The sequence below is a fragment of the Ambystoma mexicanum genome, chromosome 4q (assembly GCF_040938575.1).
Source record: "Ambystoma mexicanum isolate Mex_15411 chromosome 4q, UKY_AmexF1_1, whole genome shotgun sequence".
Taxonomy (NCBI): domain Eukaryota; kingdom Metazoa; phylum Chordata; class Amphibia; order Caudata; family Ambystomatidae; genus Ambystoma; species Ambystoma mexicanum.
Window position 1 is genome coordinate 324809839 of NC_090928.1, and position 26512 is coordinate 324836350.

General features: G+C 48.9%; 1 protein-coding gene across 5 annotated transcripts in view; it reads left to right on the top strand.

Moving 5' to 3' along the window:
- BIRC6 (baculoviral IAP repeat containing 6) overlaps positions 1-26512 on the top strand; it is a 3097233-nt gene that overhangs the window by 1988730 nt on the left and 1081991 nt on the right. For all 5 annotated transcript variants that reach the window (XR_011268132.1, XM_069607902.1, XM_069607904.1 and 2 more), the window contains one exon: positions 7565-7740. Coding sequence is in view for 4 of the 5 variants with exons in the window: in XM_069607902.1 (XP_069464003.1) it covers positions 7565-7740 (176 nt within the window). In the remaining variant the exon portion in view is untranslated. The remainder of the gene's footprint in view (positions 1-7564; positions 7741-26512) is intronic.

Sequence of the window (26512 nt, forward strand, 5' to 3'; positions counted from 1 at the left end):
GATTCACGCACACCTGGTACGAGGCAAGGCAGCTGCTCTTGCCTTTCAAAAGTATGTCCCGTGGGAGACCATCGCGAAAGCGGCTACATGGGCCTCCATCAGCTTTTTGTAAACGCTACTGCTTGGACCTGAGCTCCAGATCTGATGCTCAGTTTGGCCAGGCTGTGCTGAAAAACCTTTTTCAGTAGGGGGTTTCCATCCACCCGTAGTTGCTGTGAGGAGTGCTTGGGAATCTCCCATAAGTATGGAGGAAAGGGGACGGGTCGTAGGAGTATAATGAGGTTACTCACCCTAGTGACCACCTTACTCCTAGTCCATAGTCCCCTTTCCTCCATACGTCCCCTCTAATAAGGTTCCTCTATTACTGCTTAAAGGTCTCTGACCTGGCGATAGAAAAGGACTGATGGGCGATGCGCTAGGCGGGGTTACGACAGCATGCGGTACCCTGCGTAAAAAGAGGAAGGACACATTTTTGAAAAATGTGATGCTTTTTACAAAGTGCTCCGGTCCCATCCCACAGGACGGAGCAATGTCCCATAAGTATGAAGGAAAGGGGACTATGGACTAGGAGTAAGGTGGTTGTTAGGCAGAATCCTGTGCAGTGCCCTTAGGGACCACTACACCTGATTAAGACCACAGATGGCAATACAAGTTATACCTTTGGTACAAGCCCGTACTACTAAGTTATAGTGGTAGCAGTAGCAGAGCAGCCAGGCTTATCTCAAGAGTATATGAGCAGTAGCAGAGATTACACAAAGGGACCACAATTACTTTGACTCAAGCAAACATTGACTCAAGGTTTCAGGTAAAAAATATAAGTACATTTATTCTTAAACCATCAGTTTTAAACACCTCTATTACACTTTAAACAAAACCACACGTTAAATATACTACAACTAACCAATTCACTTTGTACAGTCTCAAGGTAAGTATCCTGTGTGTGAATGAACCGGTGTTATGAACAAAACACGATACCACAGATACGGTTGCGATCACTTTTTGACAGTTTGGTCTACTAAATAAACGCGTATCCATGGCATGAAATGTTACCGGGGCAAAAACACTCTTAGCACCGGAGATACCCAGAGGGAGTTGGAGCCAAAAATCACAGGCAAAATTTAAGTTGGCCAGACAGTATCGAGAAACACTCAGAAACATGAGTTCAAAAGTCAAAGGGTCAGAGCCAGGTTTAGGTGACACCAGAGGCCTGTGCCGAAGATCACACCGTTAGACAGTTCACGATTCAGTGTAGCCAAAAAGTACTTTGATATTGTCAATGTTCGGAAGCAAAAGTTATAAGAAGGAGGGAAGACAAGGACGAGCCTTGAGGATGAAGAAAAGGGATTCGCCCAGTTTCCTCGAGTAGAACACAGTACCTTGTTCCCACGATGCAGCTGGTGCCCTGGCAGTTGTTCCTGTTGGTTTCCCGCAGACCCACGATTCCTGGAGCTTCGTTGTGAAGGAGGATGTCTGAAGGGGGTCTGCACCACACAGGCATGAAGCCAGCAGTAGCGACAACGCAAAGGTTTGCTCCTTAAAAACAGGAGAGACTCAGCAGGTGGCTATCCGGACCACTACAGCAGTGTGCAGCGATTTTGACCACGGCGGAGATCTCTGGCTGAAGAAGATGAGCTGGTTATCCCCACCAGGCTCAAGGGAAGAAGACTCCTGACTGGATCTTCTTAGTCGTCGACTCTGACTTCTAGCCCAATAGACCTGCAAAACCCCCATTCACACAGCCTGGCTGTCAATCCCCCAACAGGGGGGTTGTCCAGCCGGGACAACCACCTCAGCCAATCATGGCAAAGCGCGACTTGGATTTCCTAGGATACCCTGTGCAGGGGGTGACTACACCCCTTCCCCACATTCAGTCTACCTAGACACCCAGGCGCCAAGAGGAGGGCTTCTCTGCAGAAGCCCGCCAAAAAGACGGTGAACAAAGAAGGCGAACCTAGTTTGTCGCGCAAAGTAAAACACAAGAAGGACTTTAACAAAAAGAAATGGCGAATAAACCCAACCGGAGCCAAAAGAAAGACGATTTGGTCAAGCGGGTTTATGTTCGAGGCTAATATAATAGCCAAGAACAGTACCACGTTTATCTAATATAATCGCGGTAGAAAAGTTAGGGTAGATACCACTGCCACCAGCCAAGTCTAAATGTTAAAAGAGCAAACAATGCTCAGGGAGGTACAGACAGAAAAGGGGTACAGATTAGCCCTTTTCAGTACTCCATGTAAGATGGGGTGTACTGGGTCTATGGTAAAAATGACTATGTAAAGTAAATGGCAACTTTACCTTTCTCTGGGGGACAGTAGTTCGGCCCCATCGAAATGGAGTCAGAGGGCAGTCAAAAGACAACCCTGGGTTACTACACTAAAGGTGCTGTGTAACCCATACAAGAACAGGGGCACTTGGAGTGGTGTGCTCAAGTGTCCAAGATCACACAATGAGTAACAACACATAGGCCAAAACACATGTAAGAGTTGAAAAAAGATGTACACTCTTACCAGGTGGAAAAAATAAACTCCAGAAATCCAGCAAAGCTGCTGGGGGACTCACTAGGTGAGGGAAATTAGCCCTAGAAGGAGATTTCTCCCGAACACTGGTCACCACGGTGAGTAGAATCGTTGAGTTTTTTCTTCGAAGATTCCAGGAGGCCATCGGGCCTACACTGCTTACCGTACCATGTCGACGGAGAAGGACGGGAGTTCCCTCTTCAAGTTCTGCACCAGCTGCGGTTTGAGAAATGTGTTTGTATAAAACAAGCATTCCCAGTGCCTATACTGTCTCCACCCAGTCCACAAGGAGGAGGTTTGTGAGATCTGCCTTGGGTTCTCAAAACGCACCATCAAGGATCAACACAGCAGATTTGCGGCGTGGCTCAATGCCTAGGCCTCTACCACGTGACACACACAGGGGAATGCCTCACTCTGGATCGGCCAGTCAGAGCGGGCTCCTAAGTCCTTTGAGGGTGCTCCATCTGTGGGGGCCCAAGACCAGGCCATTTCTGTCGGGGGTGGAGGGAGGGGCTCCGTGTAAGCGGGTCCTGCTGCCAGCAGGGCATGCTCATCTTCTGCATCTTCAGCCATCGGAGCAGTTCGTCGAAGAGGAAGTCAGCTTCCCCAGGGAAGCTGCGGGAGAAGGTCAAGCCACAGGGTAAGGTGTCTGACCTGCCCGTGAAGGGCACAGACATTTATTCGTTAGACGAAGAGGATATGTGTCCTTCCATTCGGTATGGGAGGATGTGGGGGACGACGGCGTAAATGCTGAGGGGTACAACGTCGGGAACACCAAGGGGTACGACATAGGCACGGGACATTCTTTCGACTCTCCACACGCTGGTTTCGGAGATACAGAAGAGGATTGCAACGGCACCACCGGCCCGGCCCCGTTTGCACCAGGCCCACCACTGGCACAGAAGAGTAAGCATCACCCTACGCCTCCTCATCAGCCGCCCTATGTGCCTTCCCTCTCTACGGATACCATTGCCCGGACAGCGACGGGAAGAAGTGGGATGCCGTGGGTAGGAAGGTCAGTTACTCGGCAGCTATGACTGTCAAGGAGGCAAATACCTTAGCAATCCTGGCCACATATGACTGGGAGCTTTGGAAGAAGATGGCCCCGCTTCTGGAATTCCTCCCCAAGGACAAACTGGTTGAGGCGCCGGAGATCCTCCAAGAGGGGGAAGTGGCGTCAGACCACGCCATCTCCGTGGCCCTGGGCATTGCAGACACAGGGTTCTGCCAAATGGGGAACAGGGTCTGCCTCCGTCGTCGTGGCTGGTTAAAAGCCACCAACTTAAGGTAGGAAATTCAGACAAGGGTCCTGGACATGCCGTTCGGGGACAACCTCTTCGGCAAGGTCGTCGATGAATCGCTGCAGGCCATCAAGACCGACGGAGATGGCCAGTGCCCTGGGAACGTTGCAACAACATCGTAAGTTCTTTAGGGAAGGAAATCAGGTCGGTTGTCTAAGGGTTTCGGCAGAGGATCATCCTCATACCGCCAACACTCCCTTTCCACGACCCCGGAGGCCTACAGGGGCCTTGCCAAGGCTTTCAGAAGTGGCTGCCATCGTCATAGCTCTCAAGGCAGCACACAGGCCCCCAAGCAGAATAGAATCATCCAGGATGTCAGGCCCCCACCAGTGCACCCCGGTGGAATGCTGGCTGACGGGCTTAGTCAGCGTGTGGGAAAACATATCCACTGACCGATGGGTGCTGGATGCTCTCGCCCACGGACACACTTTAGAATTCCAGCTAAAGTGTCTGCGGATACCGCTGGTGGACTGACAGGAGCAGCACATCCCTCTGCTTCGGCAGGAGGTAAGAGCTGCGTTGAGAAAAGGGGCGATAGAGCTGGTTCCAAAGCGACTCTGGGGCTCCAGAGTCTACTCCAGATACTTATTAAAAAAGACCGGGGGCTGGAGACCCATTCTCGACCTGCAACGACTCAACAATTACATCAAGTCCCAAAAATTCAGTATGGTCGCGTTGCATCACATGCTCAGCCAACTGGAGGAGGGAGACTTCCTTTCATCGCTGGACCTGGAGGACGCTTAATTCCAAGTCCCAATTCACGAGAAACATTGAAAGCACTACTAGTTGAAGGCCCTTCCCTTCAGACAAAAGTTGACGCGCAGGGTATTTGCACAGTGCCTAGCACCGGTGGCGGCCCATCTGCGTTTGCAAGGGATACATGTGTACCCATACCTCGACTGGCTCATCCGTGCTAAATTGAGGGAGATGGCCGTCACACGGAGAAGACCATCCGGCTGCTGACTGATCTGGGGTACTCCATGAGCTATCCAAAGTCCTGCTTGAACCCATCGCAGAACACTCTGTTCCTGGGGTCCATGCTCAACACGGTCTCCTGCCTGGTGGCCCCCTCGGAAGACAGAATACCGTCCATCCTGGGCAAGGTGCAACTGCTGTTAGCACTGAAGACCACCACTGTGAGGACTATCAAGTCGTTGTTTGGCATGTCGTCGTTGTGTATCTACCTGATCAGACTCTGCAGGTTGCGGATGCAGCCCTTTCAGGAATTCCTGGACGCTCAGTGGATCCAGGTGTCCTAAAGCTTTGCAGACAAGATTGTTCTCAACTTGGAGTTCCGTCGAGCGATAAAGTGGTGGGGCATGCGCTCCAACATCGCCAGGGGCACGGATTTCCAGAGCCACCCATAACCGGAGACGGTCACCGCGGACGCTTCCCTGGAGGGCTGGGGAGCACACACCAGACGTCTCCACGCTAGAGGCCTGTGGCTACCGGAGAAGGATACCCACAACGATATCCTAGAACTGCAGGCAGTGTTCTGAGCCCTCAAGTTGTTCCTTCCGTCCCTCAAGGGCAAGGTGGTGAGGGTCTTCACAGACAATACCATGATGATGATCTACATCAGGAAGAAAGGGGGCACCAGATCTCCAGCTCTCTCCAGAGAGGCGCAGGACTTGTGGCACTGGGCCGTCACACAAAACATGTTCCTCATTCCTTTTCATCTGACGGTAGTCAAGAACACAATCGCAGCAGGAGGATTCACTCCTGCCACAAGTGGGAACTTTGGCAGGATCAAGTGGTCAGTCTTCCTCAAGTGGGCAAGCCCCAGATCGACTTGTTTGCGATGGCGATGAACTCCAAATGCCAGAGATTCGCCACCAGGTTCCACCCGAAGGGCATGGGGGACGCTTTCTCCTGCCCCTGGGAAGGCCTGTTGCTGTGCCTCGGTTGCCCCTCCTGCTGCGAGTCATCAATTGACTCAAACAGTGCTGGTGCATGATGATCCTTGTCGCCCTTGCGTGGCCGAGGCAGATTTGGTAACCAGATCTTCTCAAACTGTAGACGTCACCTCCAGTCAAGCTGCCATTAGTGGCGGATCTGCTCACCAGAGGTGGCGGGGCAATCCTACATCACGACCCAGGATCGCTGAACCTGAAGGCTTGGCTCCTGCAGCCTTCGAGTTCAGTGGGTATGAGCTTCCGGCGGACTGCAGAGAAGTCCTTGGCAGGGCCAGATCGTCATAGATTCTTAAGTGCTACGGGCACAGGTGGCAGAGTTTTGCGACGTGGTGCCAGATGCAGAAGATCAACTTGGAGGGTCACGGCCCCGCAGATAGCTCTGTATTGGTTGTCTTTAGCCAGGGCGGGACTGGCTCACGCCTCCATCAAAGTGCATCTAGCGGCTATCTCCCGCTACACCAGGTCTCTGGGACGGTCTTCTCTTTGGTCCCACCGTCTGGTGAAGGAGTTCCTCAAAGGACTTTCGATTGTTCGCGCTGGTGAAGGCGCCTGCCCCGGCGTGGGAACTCGACGTGGTTCTGACAAGGCTCTTGGGGGGGCAGAGGGGGGGGCCTTCGAACCTGTGCATCAAGCCCCTCAAGTACCTTTCGTGGAAGACAGCTTTCCTGTCATCACCTCTGCCAGGAGAGTGACATCCAGGCCCTGTCCTGCAAGCAGCCTTATGACCTTCCACAACACAAGGGTGGTGCTACGGACGCACCCCTCCTTCATGACTAAGGTTCCATCGGAATTTCATCTCAACAAGCCTTTGGTGTTGCCTGTGGTTTTTCCGACACCTTCGTCGCTGGCAGAAAGGACTTTGCACTTGCTGGACGTTTGCGCATGCTCTGAAGTTCTATTTGGCTCGCACAAAGAGTTTCCGAAAGACATCTCAACTTTTTGTGAATGTTGGTCCTGTGAACCAAGGGAAGGCCTTGTCCAAGGCTTCTATCTCCAGGTGGCTCTCCGGCTGCATCACTCATTGTCACCGGTTGGCGAACCGACCGCTGCCCGGCTGTCCGAGCGCCCGTTCTTCCAGAGCGATCACTGCAACGACAGCATTCCTGTCTGGTGTGCCCCTGCTGGACATCTGCAGGGCTGCTACGTGAAGGTCGACGCACACCTTCACGAAATTCTTCTGCGTCGACAAGGATTCCATAGAGGAATCCAGGGTCAGCCAAGCAGTGCCATGCAACCTGTTCGCTTGAAGGAGAGCCTGTTCTGGAGGTAAGAGTATTTGATTTTGTTGAGCCTTGCCACCTCCCGTGGTTGTGTATGTTGTACTGCTATGTATTCTTTATTCATGAGCATGTGAATCCATGCCAGACCCCATGCTGGAGAAGGAACAATTTACTTACCTGTAACTGTTATCCAGCATGGGTCTGGCATGGATTCACAAGCGAACCATCCCTCCTGCCCCTCTGCAACTCTTCTTGGTCCTACTGCCACTTTACATGCTACCAAATCTGAAGATGTCTGCCAGAGGAGGGGCTTAGGGAGAGGGCAGTCATTGGCTGGGGGAAGTATGACCCAGAGTTCAGTGATTGTTTTGTAGGAGAAAGACAGTTAGGAAGTGAAAGTGAAACCGTTTTTTCTTTTACCGAGGATTCCCAGCCTGATGACGGGGAATACTCATGAGCGTGTGAATCCATGCCAGACCCATGATGGAGAACAGCAGTTGCGGGTAAGTAGCTTGTTCCATGTTGGACGATCAAATTATTTGATGGTATCCAAACTATCCAACTTGCAGTCAAGCATTTGTTCTGTAATGGAATGTTCTTATTTGAATTAGGTGCAAGCGGTTTACATCTTACTAAGCATGAAAACTTTCATGGCGGACTGGATGCCATTTCTGTTGGGGATGGACTGTTCACTATACTGACCACTCTTGGCAAAAAAGCTACGACTGTTCAAGTGATGCTGCAGCCAATACTTACATATATGGCGTGTGGATACATGGGAAGACAGGTAAGGTCTGTTTTACCCATACATTTGAAGCAGCATTTACGCTTTCCTGCTTAAGATTACCTGCTTGCATTTTCCTGTTCACTGTTTTGTGAGACGCTATAACTTAAATATCAAATTAATAATGTTTAGTTTGAGCATTAGTAAACGTTTTGTGCAATTCCTTCTTTAAATAATAAAACGCACATGCTTCGAATTTGGGTGAGAAGTGGCAAGTGATGCCAACTTGTAAAAAATAAATGTGGAACTTTTTTACTTAGCGTTGCAACATTTCTTCGAATAGATTCCTTCCTCCCACAGTTTCCTCATCTATGATATTCTATCTCAAGCACCAGCTGCCTTTGGAAACCTTTTAGCCGTCAGTCGGATGCAGCACGGCTCTGCATCTGTGCATCTACATGCCCTATGCAGGACAGGTTGTTTGAGCCAGTAAATATGGAGCAGATGCGCTCATCACCTCAGTTCCTTTTTTGTTAGCACTCTGTATGCTTCGGTAACACCATTAATTTATGGATATTGTACTGTGTCATGCCCAATATCGGTACAGCATTGAGGCTACCAGCCCGCACGGGTTGCGGGAGACAGATGTCTGTCTCTGACACCCACAGGATTTACTTATACTGTCTCAGGGAGGAGATTACTGGATTGTGGGTCGTGACAATCCATGCACCCAAAGGCCATAAGGCAGTGTTTCAAAACTCCATTGAAGTCACCAGGTGTTGAGCGTAGGTGAGCGGAAGACCAATTTCCAGCCACTGCACCCCACTCCAGAAAGAAAATAAGCAGCCCCACAAGAGACCCCACTACCCAGGTAGTTCTTGGAGACCCAATTATCTTCTTCACTGAAGAGGAGTCACTGCTACAGGGATTCCACCGAATCCTCCACTCGGGAGAAATGTGAAAGCTTCCAGCTAAAGATGCTAAACATCTTTGCGAAGGACCAGATCCAGGTTGTGTCAGAATGGCCCAAGCGCTTCAAGGATGCAGGAAAATCACTTTGCAAGACCTTGACCACAAGCACAACGGCACGGCCCGACTGCCAAGTTCTCTGAACTAGACCGGTGCTTTGCTGTATCACCTTCAGGCATTGTTTCTAGCACTGGCTCACCAGGGCACTGCCAAAGCACCTCTAGAATATGCTGCACTGCTTATGGGAAAATTCTCGTCAAAGATGCCCGAAGTCTGGGCTAGAACTACATTGCTATAGGGGTGATATTTCCCCAGAGAAATTCTAGGGCGGGGGAGAGGATCTAATAGATCCGGACTCCAAATTACAAGGCCTATACCCCTCTCCTGAGCTGGACATCCTCCTGACACTGGGTTAATTTCCAATTCACTGACATTCTTGATGAAGGCCCTCTGAAAGAGACCTTACTGCCCTTCAACCTGGAAGTGTAAGCCCATTCTTGCAAACCTTGGATAAGCTGCCTCAATCACAGTGTAGGACCAGACCTGTCTAAGAAACGCAGCCGAGCACCTGCTGATCTGGCTTTTAATTCCACCCATTCCTCTACCGAAAGCCTGGTGTTTCAAGGCGGGACAGACAACCTCCTTACCCCCTGACAGGGATATTAAGACGCTAGTTGCTTGAGTCTGCAAAGTGTTTGCCTCGGGGACCTTGCCTTGAGGGCAGTCAATGCATTTAGCGGCTTTGCCAAATTTTGTTTTGGGCTCTGGATTGTGTTGTGGGAGGTGGCTGAGAATCTCCCGATGGTATATAGGAGTGAGGGCTTCAAAGTGCTAGTGCAAGGTGACCGAGAAGCTACTGTGTAGCGTACACTATGGTCCACAGGTGCTTTCATCAGGAGACACTCTGAAGCTCCTGGACATGCCCTTTGATGGGCCTGTTCCCTTTGGGGGCCAATGCTGATGAATCCCCTCAAAGGGTTGACTTCCAAAACTACGGCGAGGTCTCTAGGCTTAGCTGGTCCTCAGCTTCCATACTGAGAAGATAGTTTGCAGCCTTTCCCACTTATGCCCACTTTAGCAGGAGTCAGGTGCCTTTAGATAAGCAGCAGCTCCCCCACCAAGAAAGATGTCGTGAAGCTCAGAGTGGTGGAGGCAGCACCTCAACGGTGCCTTCTGCAACCCCAGGGATGAAGACCCTGTCCAGAAAACTTAAAATATATTACCTCTGTGGGATCACCCTGTTAAGTGAGAAATAGTATTTTACTACCTCAGACGCTTGGACCTTGCAGGGTGATACCTGCCCTTTCTCCATCATTGGATCATTACTGGATGCACATGCTTTGAATATTCCCTGCTGACACGCTGGGAATCTTTGGTAACATTTTATTATAGCTCCATAATCGTTTTTAAGCTCACTTTAGTAGCCCATCTGTCCATCTGTGTATTGTGCCTCAGCCAATGTGATGTCGAGTGACAAGTCCCACCCAGGAGGCCATCTCCAGATTCTAACCACACATCGTGCTGAGGAGTCCTCTAGGCTTTCTCTCGTGGAGAAATAAAGCCAGAAACCAACATATGTCACAACTTTATAAAAGCATTATCTGCTCAGATAAGTGCTTCTTACTTTCATAATATGGAAGAAAAACGGAAAGCTCCTTTCAGCGCATGCCAGTCATGTGGGATTAAGAATGTTTGAGGGAGACCAGCATTCTGAATGCATAACCTGCCTCTATCTTAATCACATTCAGCAGGATTTTGAAAAGTGTGCCACCTTTAGCACAAAAACCCTCAAGGATAGGAAAAGAGGACTAGCTCTTTGGCTCAATGAGGGTAGATGCCCCCCTTCAGAGTCTAAACCTTCTAGAAGTGTGATGAAGGACAAACCAGATAGGCCAAAAACCTATAAAAGGGCCAGATAGAGGAGAAAATGCCAATTTCCTCTACTACCCTCAAAAGAAAAAAGGAAGGAAAAACTGAAATATCTGTCCGACGAGCAGCCCAGCGACAGAGCCCGCAATAAAGGCTCCAACGAACGTCACCAGAAAACCTCCCGACGGCGCCTCGACCGCCCACAACACAAGTCATCAACCGCAAAACCATCCTCTTCGGCCTCGTCCTAGTCAACCATAAAACCATTGTCGGCGACCTCGTCGACTGTTAAACAGATAAAATCTTAGTCGACAACGATACTGTCCACACGCCTGTGGAGAGTTTTGCCTGCAAAGACCCCATCGTCTACGGCGTCAACTTTCTCCCCGTCGACTGTTCCGTCCACGAGAAGCAATACAGTGTCAGCGGCATCACTAACAAAACATGGAAAGTCACCAACACACTTGCTTTCTGCGCCGTCAACATGGGCGGGGGGCGACATTAAGGCGTCCTCGTCTGTGGGCATGCACAAGATATCAAAAGTAAGGAAAACTGAAGGAAAATTTGAAAAGCACGAACACAAGTCTGACAACAAACATATGCCAAATAGAAAGGAAAAAGAGCCAATACAGGACTCTGCACCTGTACAACAAGGCCCAATAGTTCTTTAACTGCCTATCAGACACCTGCACTCGCCCCCCGTCGTGGAAGAGCAGGACATAGTAGCAGAAGTTGGGGAACATTCTTTACCTCAGTCACCCGAAGGGAACGCTGATGACCCAATAGCACCCAAGGGTCCAACACGGTCTCCGGTCTCGTCAATTCTTCTAGACCAGATACTGGAGCACCACATTGATTCAGAGTTTGAACAGGGGTACTCGCCCCAGTCATCTGAAGAAAACCAATATTCGCCACGTGTTAGGCAGAAACCTGTGCAGTTCCCTTAGGGACCACTGCAAAAGATTTAATACTACAGGTGTTTGGCAGTAAACCCACTGGGTAGCAGTCTGTACCACACAGATTCACTTGGTAGCTGTGGCGGAGCAGTCAGACTTCCCTCAAGAAGAGTTAGGCAGTATGGAGAGTATACACAATAGGTACAGAGACACAGTAGCACAAACGAACACTGACCAGAGCTTTGGTGTAAAAGTATATAATTATTTATTTAAAGACACACTTGGGATTTACACTAGCAAAAACGAGGTAAGTAAATTCAGCACATAGTCACTATCATATGTATACAACCCTATTCACTTATTAGACAAGTCTTAGTGAGAAAGACCACTTATTTTCAGACAGAGGTGAGCGCTTAACATAAGATGATACTCTAATAAGTTATAAAGAAAGGGAGGGAAAATGGCAGAGTTAAGGAAGCACACAAGTTTCAATACTTTAAAAAGAACCACAGTAAGGCAGGATAGGCAGAGTTCTACTGGAGAGCCAGGAAGTCAGTTGCAAGGCCCACTCTTGGAGAGCAAGCAGAAGGGGTCCAGGTTCACACAGTGGGGTTATGCCCAAAGAGTCTTGTAGATAGTTTGCACAAAAAGGATGAAATTAAAGTCAGGAAAAGTAAGCTAGGTTGTCCCAGGCTAGCCCCGGTTAGAAAGTCGAGGCTTTACTATCACCCCGAACGATCTGTCGCAAGGGAAGCCAGGCGGGACACATTACCTTAAGTGTGAAGGAAGCTCCAGCGGGGGCAGTTGTTCCTGGCAGCAGGTGCACGTCGGCGTTTCGTCCAGAGGAAGAAGAGGTCTCGCCATGGAGGAAAGATGAAGGTCGTTGCACTGCCAGGGAAGAAACCAGCCGCTGAGTTCCTCGGTTAAAAGGTACTACCCTTCTCTTCGCGGTAGTGGTAAACCGTGGTATTCCGGTTGACGTGGTGCTTGGCACGGGCAAGGCGGCCACGAGATGATCCAGGAAGGTGAAAAGAAGGCAAAACTGGTTATCCCCACCAGTCAAAGGAAGAAGGCTCTCCGGACTGGAGATCTCCTCTGTCGTCGGGAAAAGTGGTGAGACGGTTCAGCAGGGCACCACCGGTGGTGTCGTCGTTGCAGGTCGGCTCAGCTTCTCCCTCCTCGGATTCTTAGGTCCTGTGGCGACTTATCAAGTTCCAGTCCCCAAAGCCCTGCTTATATGCAGCACACCCCCATTCACTCAGCCTAGCTGTCAATCAAACATGCTAAGTGGTGAGCTGGCCGGCTCACCACTTGGGCCAATCACACAAGAGTGCGACTTGAGCTACCAAGGTAACTCAGTCCAGGGTGCCTAAACCCCCTCCCACACACCCCCTGTGGTACCCAGACAGAGTGGCACCACTTTTGGAGGCTTCTGTGGAGAAGCCTGCCAAAAAGTGGAACAAAGGGCTCGACTTGGGTTGGAGTCACAGAAGAGAACACAAACGCCATTTTAGAATCGAGTTCTGGCAAAAAATACCAACCGGTGAATTAATATTAATTAAATAAACCGGCGGTATGTTCGAGGCTATAAGAATTAAATAATTAAAGTTGGTAGCCTCGGACAATGGGAAAATCCCATAGAGAGATATCCGCGGTCGAATATAAAAAGTAGTATCCACTGCCACCAGCCAAAACTCGATCAGGGGGGGACGGAGATGTGTCCCCTCGATTAACAGACCCCGGGGCAATCGAATTGCCCCGACCAGTACGTCCACAATATGATGGTTGTACTGGTTTCTGTTCATAATTTGGGACTAGTAAAGCCAATGGTGACTTTACATGCCCTGGGAGACACTAGTCAGTCCCAGGGTATGGAGTCTATGTTGGGGGGTCGCTACGACGCCCCTGGGTTACTGCACGGAGGGTGTTGTGTAACCCACATTAAAAACACATGAGACCCTATGGAGTAAAAGACCCCATAGCCCATAAAACACATTGAAAGATAAAGGAACACCTCAAATCATGTCTAAGAGTGGGAGTAAAAGAGTCTCACTCTTAGCAGGAGAGAAAAAATAAACCCCAAAAATCCAGCAAAGCTGCTGGTGGACTCACTAGGTTTGGGAAATTAGCCTTACAGAGAATTCTCCCTAACACCACGGAAAACACCATTGGAACTAAGGTCACAGGAGTTACCGAAGCTGACATTACCAACCCTGGCTGCTCCTCCACAACCAACAGAACTGTTACTCAACACACAGTCCCGGTTATCTTTACAAGTACTATCTACTCTTCAGAAACTACTTCAACAACTGGATACCAGGCGACCAGTAAATCAGCCCCACTTGCAAACACCCGACGAAGCACTAGGCTGTTTGGGGGAACCCAGCAGACCTGACAATACGGCTACAGGAAACTGGGTGAACGAACCAAGAGACAATACTTCCACTGGGCGTGCACCTTCGCTACAAAAATAACTGCCTATCAAACCTATGAGGCACAGACGACCCAACAAGACCAGCAGCCCCATTTGAACATGAGGGGCCTCCCCAAAACCATATCATTCCCCGTGCAGTCAAGATGGAGAACGCCAATCTTCTACCACTGACGATGAGGGAGGTAACGGACACGGATACCTCTACCTCGAAATCTACGTAGCCAGACAACTGGGAGGACACAGACTTTTGTCTGTTCCGAGACTGAGGAACCGTCACGTCAGTCTCTGCCTGATGACATAACTGAATTTCACAATACGGTACCATAGGCTTGTGAGGAATTTGGCCTAGAACCATTGGAGCAGAAGGAGGATTGCTTCCTTTTTGATTTAATGCACAAGCGCAGGAAGTCGGTAATGCCAACTCCCACCATAGACCACGTTTGAAAAGAAGGGCGGTTACTCATGAGATAACCTTTCTTGGAACTAGCGTTAAGTCAGTTTGGCTAAGAAATTTAAGGCACCTGAGGTGTCCCCTAAATGCCTTACATCCCACTCGACACCTGACTCGGTGGTAGCAGCAGCAGCGTGCAGAAAGTAAACGTGCACAGTCAAAAATGCGCTGTACCACCTGGCAACGACGGCAGGAAACAAGATGCTTTCAGTAAAAAAGTATTAGCCACAGGAGCTACGACAGTAAAAACAGCTAACTCACTGCCAATAATCTCAGGATTTTACAGCAAAATGTGGACTGGCTCACACCGCTGTTAGACTACCTACCAGAAGATAAAAGAAAACAGGCCCCGGACATCCTCCGAGAAGGACAAAACGCCTCAAACAATGCTATTAGCATTGCAGTTGACAACGCGTAAACAGGTTTTAAACAAATTAGTAATGGGGTAGTATTTGCGGGACAGGCATGGTTAAAATGCACAGATTTCAGAACAGATGTGCAATCAAAGGTGCTAAACATGCCTTTTGAGGGAGACCAACTATTTGGTCCCAAAATTGATGACGCCCTAAAAGTCATAAAAACAGACGCTGATACAGGAAGATCGCTCACCACATTGACGGTGAGGTGCACTTTTCTCTCCTTCCGAGGGGCCTCTGGTCGTTGTACAGCGACAAGTAGAGGCGGGAAGGTTTACCGGAGGGCATCCTCATATTAGCAAGCTTACTACCAGGGGTATCGCCTATCGTACCCATACAAACAGACTACAAGCAAGCACCAAGAAGGCGACAAACATCCGCCTCTAGGGACATGCAGTATAAATAAACCTGACCTCCATCGGACACATACACCCACGGTCCAACTGCAGCAAGTAGGGAGCAACTTGCAACACCATCTGCAGCATTGGCAACAATTAACCACAGAAAGGTGGGTGTTGGACCTCATAAAAAAGGTCACAACGTAGAATTCCAAGTAAACAAAACCTCATCCCCCCCCCTCTCCTCCCTCCAATGCCCCCGATATCTCAACACAAGCCACACCTCAACATCTTAAAGGACGAAGTGGAGAAACTGCTCATGAAAAACGCAATCATAGTCCCACAACATGAAAGGGGCAAAGGAACCTACTCCAGTTTCTTTGTCGTCAAAAAAACAGACGACTCATGGCAACCAATTCTGGACCTAAGCAGTCTAAACAAATATGTCAAGAATCAAAAGTTCAAAATGGTCACCTTGGCAGATGTCATCGAGTTAATAAGGGTAACGACTTCCTAGACTCACTAGATCTCAGACTCATACTTTCACATCTCCATTCGCAACAAGTCACAGGAAGTTCTTAAGATTCGTTGTGGGCACAAACCACTACCAATTCAAAGTCCTCCCATTTGGCCTTCGCTCAGCACAAAGAATATTCACAAAATGCCTAGCTCCTATAGCTTTGTTGTTCAGGAACAAAAGGATACTGTGTATATCCATATCTCGACGATTGGTTGGTACGAGCACCATCCCACCAAGTGGCGGAAAGAGCGATCCAGCTGGTGTCAGAACCCTCTTACACCTCGGCTTCACAATAAATTCAAGCAAGTCCTGCTTCAAGCCATCAAACGCGTTAGTGTTCCTAAGGGCAGAGTTAAACACCAACGAGGGCCGGGCACTTCCCTCAGTAGAGAGGGCCGTGTCAATAGTCTGTCTAATCATGAAGTTCTACCCGGGCGCCAACATTTGTCAGAACCGTCATGCAACTCCTAGGCACCATGTCATCCTGCATTCCCCTAATACAGCATTGCAGGTTACAAATGAGACAGCTACAAGAATTCTTAGTGGATCGGTGGTCCCAGCTAATGAGAACATGGAGCGACAAGTTGACAGTAACAAAGGAGCTCAGACAGCTTGCAGTGGTGGCTCATACCCATACATGCCAACATTCAGATGCACCTAATCGGGAGACGCATATTTCCCCATAGGAATGTATTAGGGCTACAGTTATTTTAGGCGGGAGACCGTGAAAAATAGCAATATTTTTCACCCAAAAATCGTGAGTCTCCCGCCTAAATCGGGAGGGTTGGCATATATGCATACCATCCCACATCTCTAAGGGAGTCCCATTCAGGGATCCGCCTTTTCATAAAACGCTGGTCACACATGCCTCACTAACCGGACTGTGGTGGGGGCACACACTCACTCTCTCTCTTACACTCACTGTCTCTCTCACACTCTCTTGCACACACTCTTATGCTCACACTCTCTCTCGCACTCTCACACTCACTCTCTCTCACACCAGCCAGTGCTCGAAAGCTAAGTGATACGCGTGTTCACAGACAACACAACCACAATGTATTATGTAAGAAAACAGGGAGGCACCGAGAACAAGGGCACAACCTAGAGTAGCCCAACGGCTGTGGCACTGGGCCACCGAAAACATGCAACTGCAAGCATTTCACCTTCCAGGAAAAGAAAATTGAACTCCAGATCAGCTGGGCAGGGCCAACTACCAGTCACGCGAATGGCAACTGGTGGACAAGAAACTCCTACAAATCTTCAACAGATGGGGAACACCAACCATCGATTTGCCACATGGAAGAACAGGAAATGCCTGCTGTTCGCAAGCAGATATCCGCACTATCAATCACTAGGCGGCATGTTAGTAATGTCATGGGAAGGAATCTTCGCCTATGCATTCCCTCCAACACCAGTCATACGCAGGGTCCTACAAATGATTGCAACGTACAAATGCATGGTCATTCTCATAGCGCCAACAGGGGCGAGACAACTATGGTTTTCAGAGCTTGTTCACCTGTAAAAAGGACCCTTCAATTCCTCTGGATGAAGACCCCGATCTGCTGACCATGTGCAACCAACAGCTGCAACATCACAATCGAGGGCTGCTTAACTTAAAGACTTGGCTCCTGAATTCAATGAGTTCGGAAAGTCCCACTCAAACAGGAGTGCAGAAACATCCTAAGGGCTGCCATGGCGGAGTCCACAAACAAATCATACAAGTACAATGGAATCGATTTTGCACTTGGTGTTCTCAAGAACAGTTGTATCCATTATGTGTGGAGCCTCACCAAATCCTATTGTGCCTGTTAAAATTAGCCAAAGGTGGTTTATCACACTCATCCTTCAAATTACATTTAGCTGCAATTTCTAGATAAACCAGAAAGCAAGGAAAAGCTCCCATTTTTTTTTAGCTGCATCGTAAAATACTTCATGAGACCTATTCTGCATCTACCCCTCCTCATCTACCTCTGTGTAGCTCAAACAACATGCTGTCCACCCTAATGAAACCTCTGTTCAAACCCATTGCGACCACAGAAAAGTTTGTGTCTTGGAAGACTGCTTTTCTAGTGGCCGTCATGTCCTTGCGGTGGATGTCAGAAATACATGCGCTGTCTGTTAAACCTACATATCTCCGGTTTGAAAAGAACAAGGTCATCCTGAAAACAAACCCTGCGTTTTTCCAAAGGTGCTATCCACCTTCCACTTAGAAACTGAGGCTACCCTACCAGTTTTGTTTGCACATCCATCCACACCAGCGGAACAGGCTCGATACTCGCTAGAGCTTCGAAGAGTTATAAAGTTCAACATAGACAGAACAAAATATTTCAGATGCATGTCTCAACTATTGGTGGCTTTTGGGCTCCTTAACAAAGGTTGGCGTATTTCAAAACATGGTATTGCCACATGGGTCTCGGCCGCATTTTCCACGGCGCACACCGAGGCCAATTGGCAGTTCCTGCTCAGTCCACTAGGACAGTGGGATCTTCAGCAGCGCTACGTGCAGGGATTCCCGGGCAGCAACCTTGGCAGTTCTGCACACCTTTGTCAAGCCTTACTGCATGGTGGGAGGAGAGGCTGAAGCAAAGGTCAGAAAAGCCGTCCTGCAACGCTTGTTTAAATAAGGTATGCTTTTTCCCATTGCACCTCCTATTACAAGATGTTCACTGCTGTGGCAATCTATTCAAAGCATGTGAATCCATGAAAGATCCAATGCTGGAGATGGAGTATGTTGCTTACCTGTAACTCATGTTCTCCAGCATTGGTATTTTTCATGTTCGTGAACGACAGGTCTTCCAATTCAAAGACCTGTCGTTCAGTCTACCTTCGGCACCAAGGGTCTTGGCCAAACTACTGACAGTGGTTGTGGCTCCACTTATGGGAGAAAGCATACATGGCTTCCCCTACTGAGGATACTGGCTTGTCTGAGCTTGCTCCCGGGACCAGGCGTCGGCGCATCTGTATTGCACGTGCAGCGTATTGCTCAGTTTGGCCTTCTCCCTGAACTTCAAGAATTCCCGTGTTTTGCCATCAGAGTAATTTATCTGTTGTGGGCACTCGCCTTTGCAAGGCTATCCCTCCCGAGGATCAGGTGGCAAACAACTTCCAGATGGTTCATGTCTTCCGATCCCAGAAAATGGTTCTGGCCTCTGCCTTTCTGCGCCTACTGGGTCTCAAGGCTTCTTGAATTCTGGTGGTGCCAGAGGCCTGAACGTGCTGGAGCTCACTTCAGTTGCTACTCCATTGTCCTTACCACTTCCAGGGCAACATGTCGGACCTTTTGAGAGTCTGTATTGCAGGATCTCGTATGGTCGTCCCTAAGAAACGACCTTCTGAGTGGGTTGTTGCTCTGGCAATCTTGGCCCAAACTGACACTGCTTGCAGATGTGTCATTGATTGTTTGTGGCACTCATGAGTTAGACCATATGGTGAGTGGACTTGTTCTCCATGGGAATCCCGAGAACACATTGTTTGTGGGAGCTATCAGGCTGTTAGCCTTCCTCCCTTCGGTGCAGGTCACGTGTGCTGGTCTTAACGGCTAACACTGTGGGCATGCTCTACCTCAACAATGTGGTTTGGAGTTATTGACTATGTGCTCAGAAGCAAGGGGGCTGTGGTTCTGGGCTTTGGAGATCAACATGTTTTTGACGGTGGTCCATCTAGCTGGGTTGGAGAGCATCCTAGTGAGCAGACAAACTTTGGCCTCCCATGCATGGGAGCTCTGCCAGGAACTTCGGCAGGAGATCTTCCCCTTTGGGTGTCTCCTCAGGTGGACCTCTCTGCTTTCGGTGTAAACAGGAAGTTCCAGCTGGTCTACTCCAGGGACCATCCTTGGCAAGGAGCTCTGATGGATGGATTAAATGTTGACTGTGTCTTCGATCTCCTCTGTGTTCCCGCCGGTGGTCGTCATTCCTCTAGTTTTTGGGAGACTGCAACTGTTTGCGTCCACTTTGGTTTAGATTGCTCCAGACTTTGGCTGGACAATGTGGTTCTGGAGCGTCTGTGCCCTGCCTGGTGCCTGCTGCGCAGAGTTGACCTGCTCTCACAGTCAGAAGGGCTGATCCTCCATCTGAATCTAAGCAGCCTGAACCTGCAAGCTTGTTTGGTGAGATGCAAGAAGTGGAATTTTACGGACGACTTCATGTACATACTCCTGTCAGCGCGCAGGCCAGCCACCAAAACCATGTATGCCTGCAGGTGGCATAAAATGCTGTTTGGTGTTGGGGAAGAGGTCTGTGTTTGCTCAAATGGGTTGTCCGATTTGCACTTTGAAGGGTGCTACCTGGCTGCCATCTGTCCATAAGAGGACCCCTGACCACTAGCTACACCAATACCCATGGTTATGCAGTTTTTGCACGGATTGTGCAATCTGTTTCCACCAGGCCAGTTTGTGGTTCCTGCGTTGGATTTGCATTTAGTTTTGACTTCTCTCCTGAGAGCGCAGTTTGAGCACCTGTATTCATGCTCATTAGGGTTGCTCACCCATAAGAGGATTTTCATGGTGGCAATCACTTCTAAAAGAAGTGTATATGAGCTCCAGGCATTGAATTATCTGTTAAACCTTCCTACTTGGTGCTTTCCAAGGAGAATGCGACTTTTAAAGACTGCCCTTACTGCCGAAGGTGGTTGTAGACTAGTCTCTCTCAGACGAAGATCCATTTACCTGTGTTTTTTCCTCCACCTCACCCTTCCAAGACAGAGTAGCAATTTCATTGTCTGGACCCTCTGTGATCCCTCGGCTACTATGTCCCTTGGACAATGATCATCAAAGCTTACCAGCTTTTTGTCGGTTGTGCTGGTGCTGGCAGGATTGTGACTAAACAGATTGTCAAGTTGGAGCATCCTCTGCATCTTAAATGCTATGATCTGGCTGGGAAGGATTTGTCTGAGGGTCAACTGGAAAGGCCTGGTTGCCGCACCTGAAAGGGGGTGGGGGGGCTGTATATGCAGATGTGACTCGCCATCTTGGACATTTGCCAACAGGTGAAGTGGACCTAGCTTCACAGGTTTGACAGACATTACTGCTTGGACTCAGTCAGACCAGGATGCTTGCTTCAGTTGACCCATCCTCCAGAGTTTTCTGGTTGAGGTGGTGTCTTCTCCAGGTTTATATACTGCAATGGAGTCGGTCACAGATGAGGAATCGGTGGCCAGAAGGGAACTATTACAAAAACACACTATTAACCTCTCAGTAATGTTGTTTTGATGGGTGTTCCTCCCACTGATTTCTCATCACCTTCCCAAAACTGCCTTTGTTGGTTGATGGTGTGTTCACCTAGTCTGTCCTGCAGTCCCTCCATGACTGAGTGCTTGGGGGTGGGAAGGGTGGACTGAGGCAATGTAACATAGTAGCTCCATATATACTGGTGTCATGCCGGTTATGCACCCTTTTGGTTGTGAATGATTTTCCGGAGGCAGCTGGCACTGGAAAATATCATAGATGAGCAGTAGTGAAAGGAACATCCATCGAAGGAACATTACTGAGATGTAAGTAATTTGTTCTTTACTTATTAAGTCCTGTTTAAGCATCTAATTCTATATTTTGTGGGTCTTCGACTCCTCCAACTGCCCTGGTTATGGATGACGTCAATCCAAAATGCACAGGTTGCGGCCAGCAGATGTCGGTCTCGGAACCACACCAGATTTATTTTTGTTGGGTGAAGATTGCGGTTCATGCCAGTCCATGCACCTGAAGGCCCTCCGGGTATGGGCAGCGAAACTCTTCACTTTGTCCATAATGCAAAGGGTGAGGCCCCTCTGTTTCGGTGGAGATCACACGGTGTCGGGCCCAGGAAAGGTCGCTCTATGCAAGGAAAAGAAGGAGCATCATTGTAAGAGGTTCTGCTCCCCGAGGGAATCCTCCCATTGACACTCATCTTCTTCCAAGAAGCGAAGCCAACACTTCAAGGGTTCACCAGAGAAGGAGGCTAGATCAAACATGTAATATGAATTGTCATTCTGGACGATGCCTCAAAGAAGGAGACACTACTGCCCTTCAATGCGGCAGTGGAGGTCCCTGTGCTGGAGGTCTGGGAAAAACTCCTTTCTGCTCCGCCAGTGGACACAGAGGTAGCTAAGAAACACTGCCCCGCCCCTTCAGAACTGGCGTTTCTATCCAAACATGTCTCCTCGAGAGCTTGGTGATTTAGACAGCGACTGACAATTTGAAGACCTCCAACTTTGCTTCAATCTCACCCGATAAGGAGAGTAAGAGAATTGATGCTCGGGGGAAGAAGGTGTTTTCATCGGGCAGCCTCATCCTGCGCCTTGGGCAAGTACTCTTTCGACCTTTGGTCGGTTGTGGCCAATGCGGACAAACACATCCTTGAAAGGGGATATGCAGCCAGGCTTTGGTCACTGCACTTCGGCAGGAGGGCCGCTCCATCTGGACGAGTCGTGGTATAGCCCCTCCTCCACCGCCGACCCTAACGCCGGGGGATCTTCCCGGACCCCCCCAAGCTGCTGCATATTATAGGGCGCCATTTTCTTCCCTGTAGCCGCCAACGCCGGCAGATCCGAGCTCGAGCAACGGGCTTCGCAGGATGCGGGTAGACTCCAGGTTATAGCACCCACATCAGGATCTTGTTGCGGTCGTCTGCCGGGTGAAATCAGGCTGAAATTTCGGAATTTCCATGCAAAAGATCATGTTGCTTGGGACCCGTAGAGCGGAGCTCACGGAAAGCACAACCGCATGGCGTGCTGTCAGGCCACGCCCCCCTGTTTTATCTTTTTTAAACAAGCACATGCTAAGGCCCGTTCCACCCTCCAAGGGACAATTTGTAGGGGGGGGTGGCCTCAATGCTGCTTTGTTTAAAAATGTAAATGCTGCAACAGGGACCTCCTGGGATAAACCCCAGCAACCCCCTAACAGGAGGTAAAGGGTGCGGGGGGTTACCTTGTAGACTCAGGGTTGAGGCAGGCTACAGCAGCCAATAAGGAAAGAACTTAATTGGCTGCTGCAGCCTGTCCCTGCTTTCTATGATTGGCTATCTCGCTCGAACACAAAAAATCCTCGAAAGTGGTCCGGACTTGGAGTACTCTACCAGGTCTTCGACAGAAGCTGAATAGCTTGATTTTGGCTGAATTTCATCCAAATACTCTGAAATTCAGTACACCCTTAGACTGAATTGAATGGTGTCTTTAACTTTGGATCACTGGGGCACATCAGTCAGAATTCCCCACTCCCATCACAGTCCCCAGTCCGGCATGGTCGCCAGGTCCGGACCTCTAGGTCAATGGGGAAGGGCAAGTCTCCATGAAGGGATGGACTCCCGGTGGAGTTCTACTGCAGGTTCGAGGGGCTATTGGTTCCCCGACTTAGTCTGACGAAGCCTTTGAGGCAGGCATTGTACCAAAATCCATGCGGCAAGCGATACATTTTATTGAAACATTGCAAGGACCCCCTGGAATGCTCATCCTAGTGGCCAATTTAATTGTTAAATGTTGACGCGAACATCCAGGGGAAGATGTGTGCTGCCAGATTATCCCGGGGTGGCCCCAGGTCTGATACACGCAGACCAGTGTGGGTCTGTAGGGGGGCAAAGCACCACAATTAAATCTTCTCCTGCACCACATAATGCATCAGATCAATGACTTCCGGGAGGATATGGCAGTGGCCTCGTTTGACGCCATGAAAGCTTTCGATTCAGTGGAGTCGGAATTACTTTTCCAAGTGCTATTAGCCTACGGGTTTGGAAACGCCATCTGTAGAGGGCTGCGGCTCTTCTACTATAAACAGATAGCCAGAGTGAAAGCTAATAGATGACTATCACAGAGACGGACGCTGAGTATAGGGACGAGTCAAGGGTGCCCGGTCTCCCCAATATTATTTGAAATGGTGGTGGAGCCCCTGGCGAGGTATCTCAGAAAGGAGATGGGGATGCAGGCATATTGACGGGAGGGGTATGACATGATTTCCCTATATGCCGACAACCTGTTGCTGTATGTGGGCAACCCGGTAGATAATCTCACAGTCCTGCAAGAGGTTTTGAGAAATTTCCGGAAATTTGTCGGGATATTGCATAAATACTGAAAAATCTGTGTTATTTCCACTGGGGTTGGGGGGGGGGGGGCTTGGAGGTCGGGACCTGGCGACCATGCCGGACTGGGGACTCCGATGGGAGGGGGACTTGTTTAGGTATCTGGGCATTCGGATCTTTTACAGTATTGAGACATTCATATACAACACGGGCAGGGCTCTCTCGGGGATAGGAGTATCAGTTCAATCCTGGAAGGGGTTGCCGTGATCATTAATGGGGTTGGGTGGCCCTGTACAAAATGGTAATTCTCCCAAGACGCCTTTACTATTTTACTAATATACCGTACGTATTTAAGTAAGTCTTCTTTTAAAATGTTAGACGAGCGAGTGGGTGAATTATTGTGGAACTCAGGGAGGAGGCGGCGCTCTGACAAAGTTACGACATCCATGTCAATTTCAGGTGTTAGATTTGCCTGATTATGAGCAATATTTTATGGCGGCCGAGCTGCAGGCGGTGTTGCTGTGGACCGAACCCGGGGTGGAGCTATTACAGGGATTATTGGGGAACTTACCAGCCAATCGAGGTACAGTGGAGTTCTTGTGGGGAGCGGTGGGAGGGAAGGGGACCACTAATGTTTTTCAGGTGTTTTGGGAGATCTGGAAGAAGCTCTTGAGAAGTAAGAGGGCATTGGGGCTTTATAGCGCGTACCTACCATGGAGCATGTACCAGGGTCTTTGGGTGGCGGCTTGAAGAATGGGGTTCTCTGGATTGATTTGTTTGTTTTTGTTTGTTGTATTCATATTTATATAGCGCACATCAGCCCTATGACATTGTGGAACTTGTTACAGTACAAGGCTTAGTTACATAGTCATGAGCAATATATATACAAGGTTACAATAAAGTTATATTACATTTCTGTTTATATTACAATATACATGGCACGAGTAGAGGCCGTTGTGGTACTAGTTGAGGAAGGTGGTTGAGTTTGTTGCGGAAGGCAGAGATGGAAGTTTCAGCTCTAAGGGTGGTAGGGAGAGAGTTCCACAGTTGCGGTACAATATAGGAGAAGCCTAGGCCTCCAGCTGAGGCTCTCTTGATGCGTGGTATGTGTAGCTGGTTGGTGTACTGAGCTCTGGTGGGGGCGGGTGGAAGTGGTCCTTGATATTGCTTCAGATAGGTATGTGGGAGCAGTATTGTTGATGCATCTGTGTGATGGTGAGGATTTTCAGAGTAATTCGGTCTTTGACGTGAATCCACCGTGCTGCACGTCTGGCATGGGATATATGGTCCCTTCGGGGGATGCTCATAGCGGCTCTGACGGCGTTGTTTTGTGTGGTTTGCAGTATTTGGATGTTCTTGGCGGAGGTGCCAGCTAGGAGAGCGTTACAGTAATCCAGTTTAGCGCCTATAGTTGCTCTAGCTATGGCCACACGGTTGGGGTCGGATAGGTAGGGTTTAATGGCATTGATGAGTTTGGTGCTGAACGCTGATGCAGAGGCTATGGCGCTGACTTGTTTGTTCATTGATAGATTAGTGTCAATGTGAACACCTAGGGTCTTGACGGAGGATGATACAGAGATGGTTGAGTTGTCTATGTTGAAGTTGGCGTATTGGGGGCTTAGCTTTGTTATTGTGTTTTGAGAATTTGTCTTCTCTCTGTTGAGACAGAGGCCATTGATTGCCATCCATGCTTGGATAGTAGCATAGATATTGTGAAGGGTAGTGGCGTCTTGGTGGTAGAGTCCAGTTAGGGGTATAAGTACTTGAGTGTCATCTGCATAGTTGGTATATGCCACACTGATGGAGTCAAGTAAGTCGAAAAGGGGTTTTGTGAAGAGGTTATAGAGGGTGGGGCTGTAAATGATCCTTGGGGGACACTGCAGTTTATAATAGTAGGATCTGCGTTTGCTGTGTCGGAGTAGACCTTTATGGCTCTTCCTTCAAGGAAGGAAGTGATCCAGAATGCTGCTTGTTTAGAGAAATGGGCTGCATGAGTAAGGTGGGTGGTAAGTGTTTGGTGATCTACCAGGTCAAAAGCTGCTGATAGATCAAGGAGGAGGAGCAGGGCCGGTTTGCCTTTGTCCACGATCTGTGCGATTTGATTTTTTAGGTCTAATAAGGCAGATTCTGTTCCATGCCCGACCCGTAAGCCAGATTGCCTTTTGACTATGTAATTAGCTTCTATGTATGATTGGATCTGGTTGTGAGCTGATTTGTCCAGAATTTTCAAGACGAACGGGACTGTCGTTATTGGTTTTTTTAAGTGGCCGCACCCACGCTTCCTTGAGATTGTTTGGGACAGTTCCTGTTTGGAATGATGCATTAATGAAGGCAGTGATCAAGGGTGCTAGGTCATTAGTGCATTCCTTGATGATTTTAGGAGGGCAGATGTCTGCTTTGCAGAGAGATGGTTTGAGATTTTTGATGATTAAGGACTTCAGGTTCAGTGACATCTCTGAAGGCGAATTGCACGTGAATGAAATTGCTACACTTGTCTTGTGTAAGGCGGTTGGCTTTTTGGTTTAGGAGGGCTTTACAATGGTTTTGTATTTTATTCTGGAGGAGTTTTTTATTTTGTTGAGAATGGCTTACTGAATCCTCAGTCTCCAGGCTTTGTCTTTAGTTATCTCGTCTGCGGTAGCCGGGGGTGTGGCTAGTTCATTGAAGATTGCGAATAATTCTTTAGCTTGGGAATTGGCCTTTGAAATCTCATCATTTTAGGAGTTGGATTTTGCTATTAGGATGGCTTTTTTGTATTTGAGGGCTATCTGTTTGAAAGGGCTCTTTTTTTAGGTCACTGGGATCCGTTTGCCAGTTTTTTCAGAGGGTTTGGAGTTCATCAGAGAACCAGGATTTGCAGTGAAATTACTTTTTTGCTTTCTTACTTTCAAGTCGGGCTATAGAATTTATGGCATTTGTGAGAGTATCATTAAAGATGGCTGATAATATATTTGGGTTCTGGG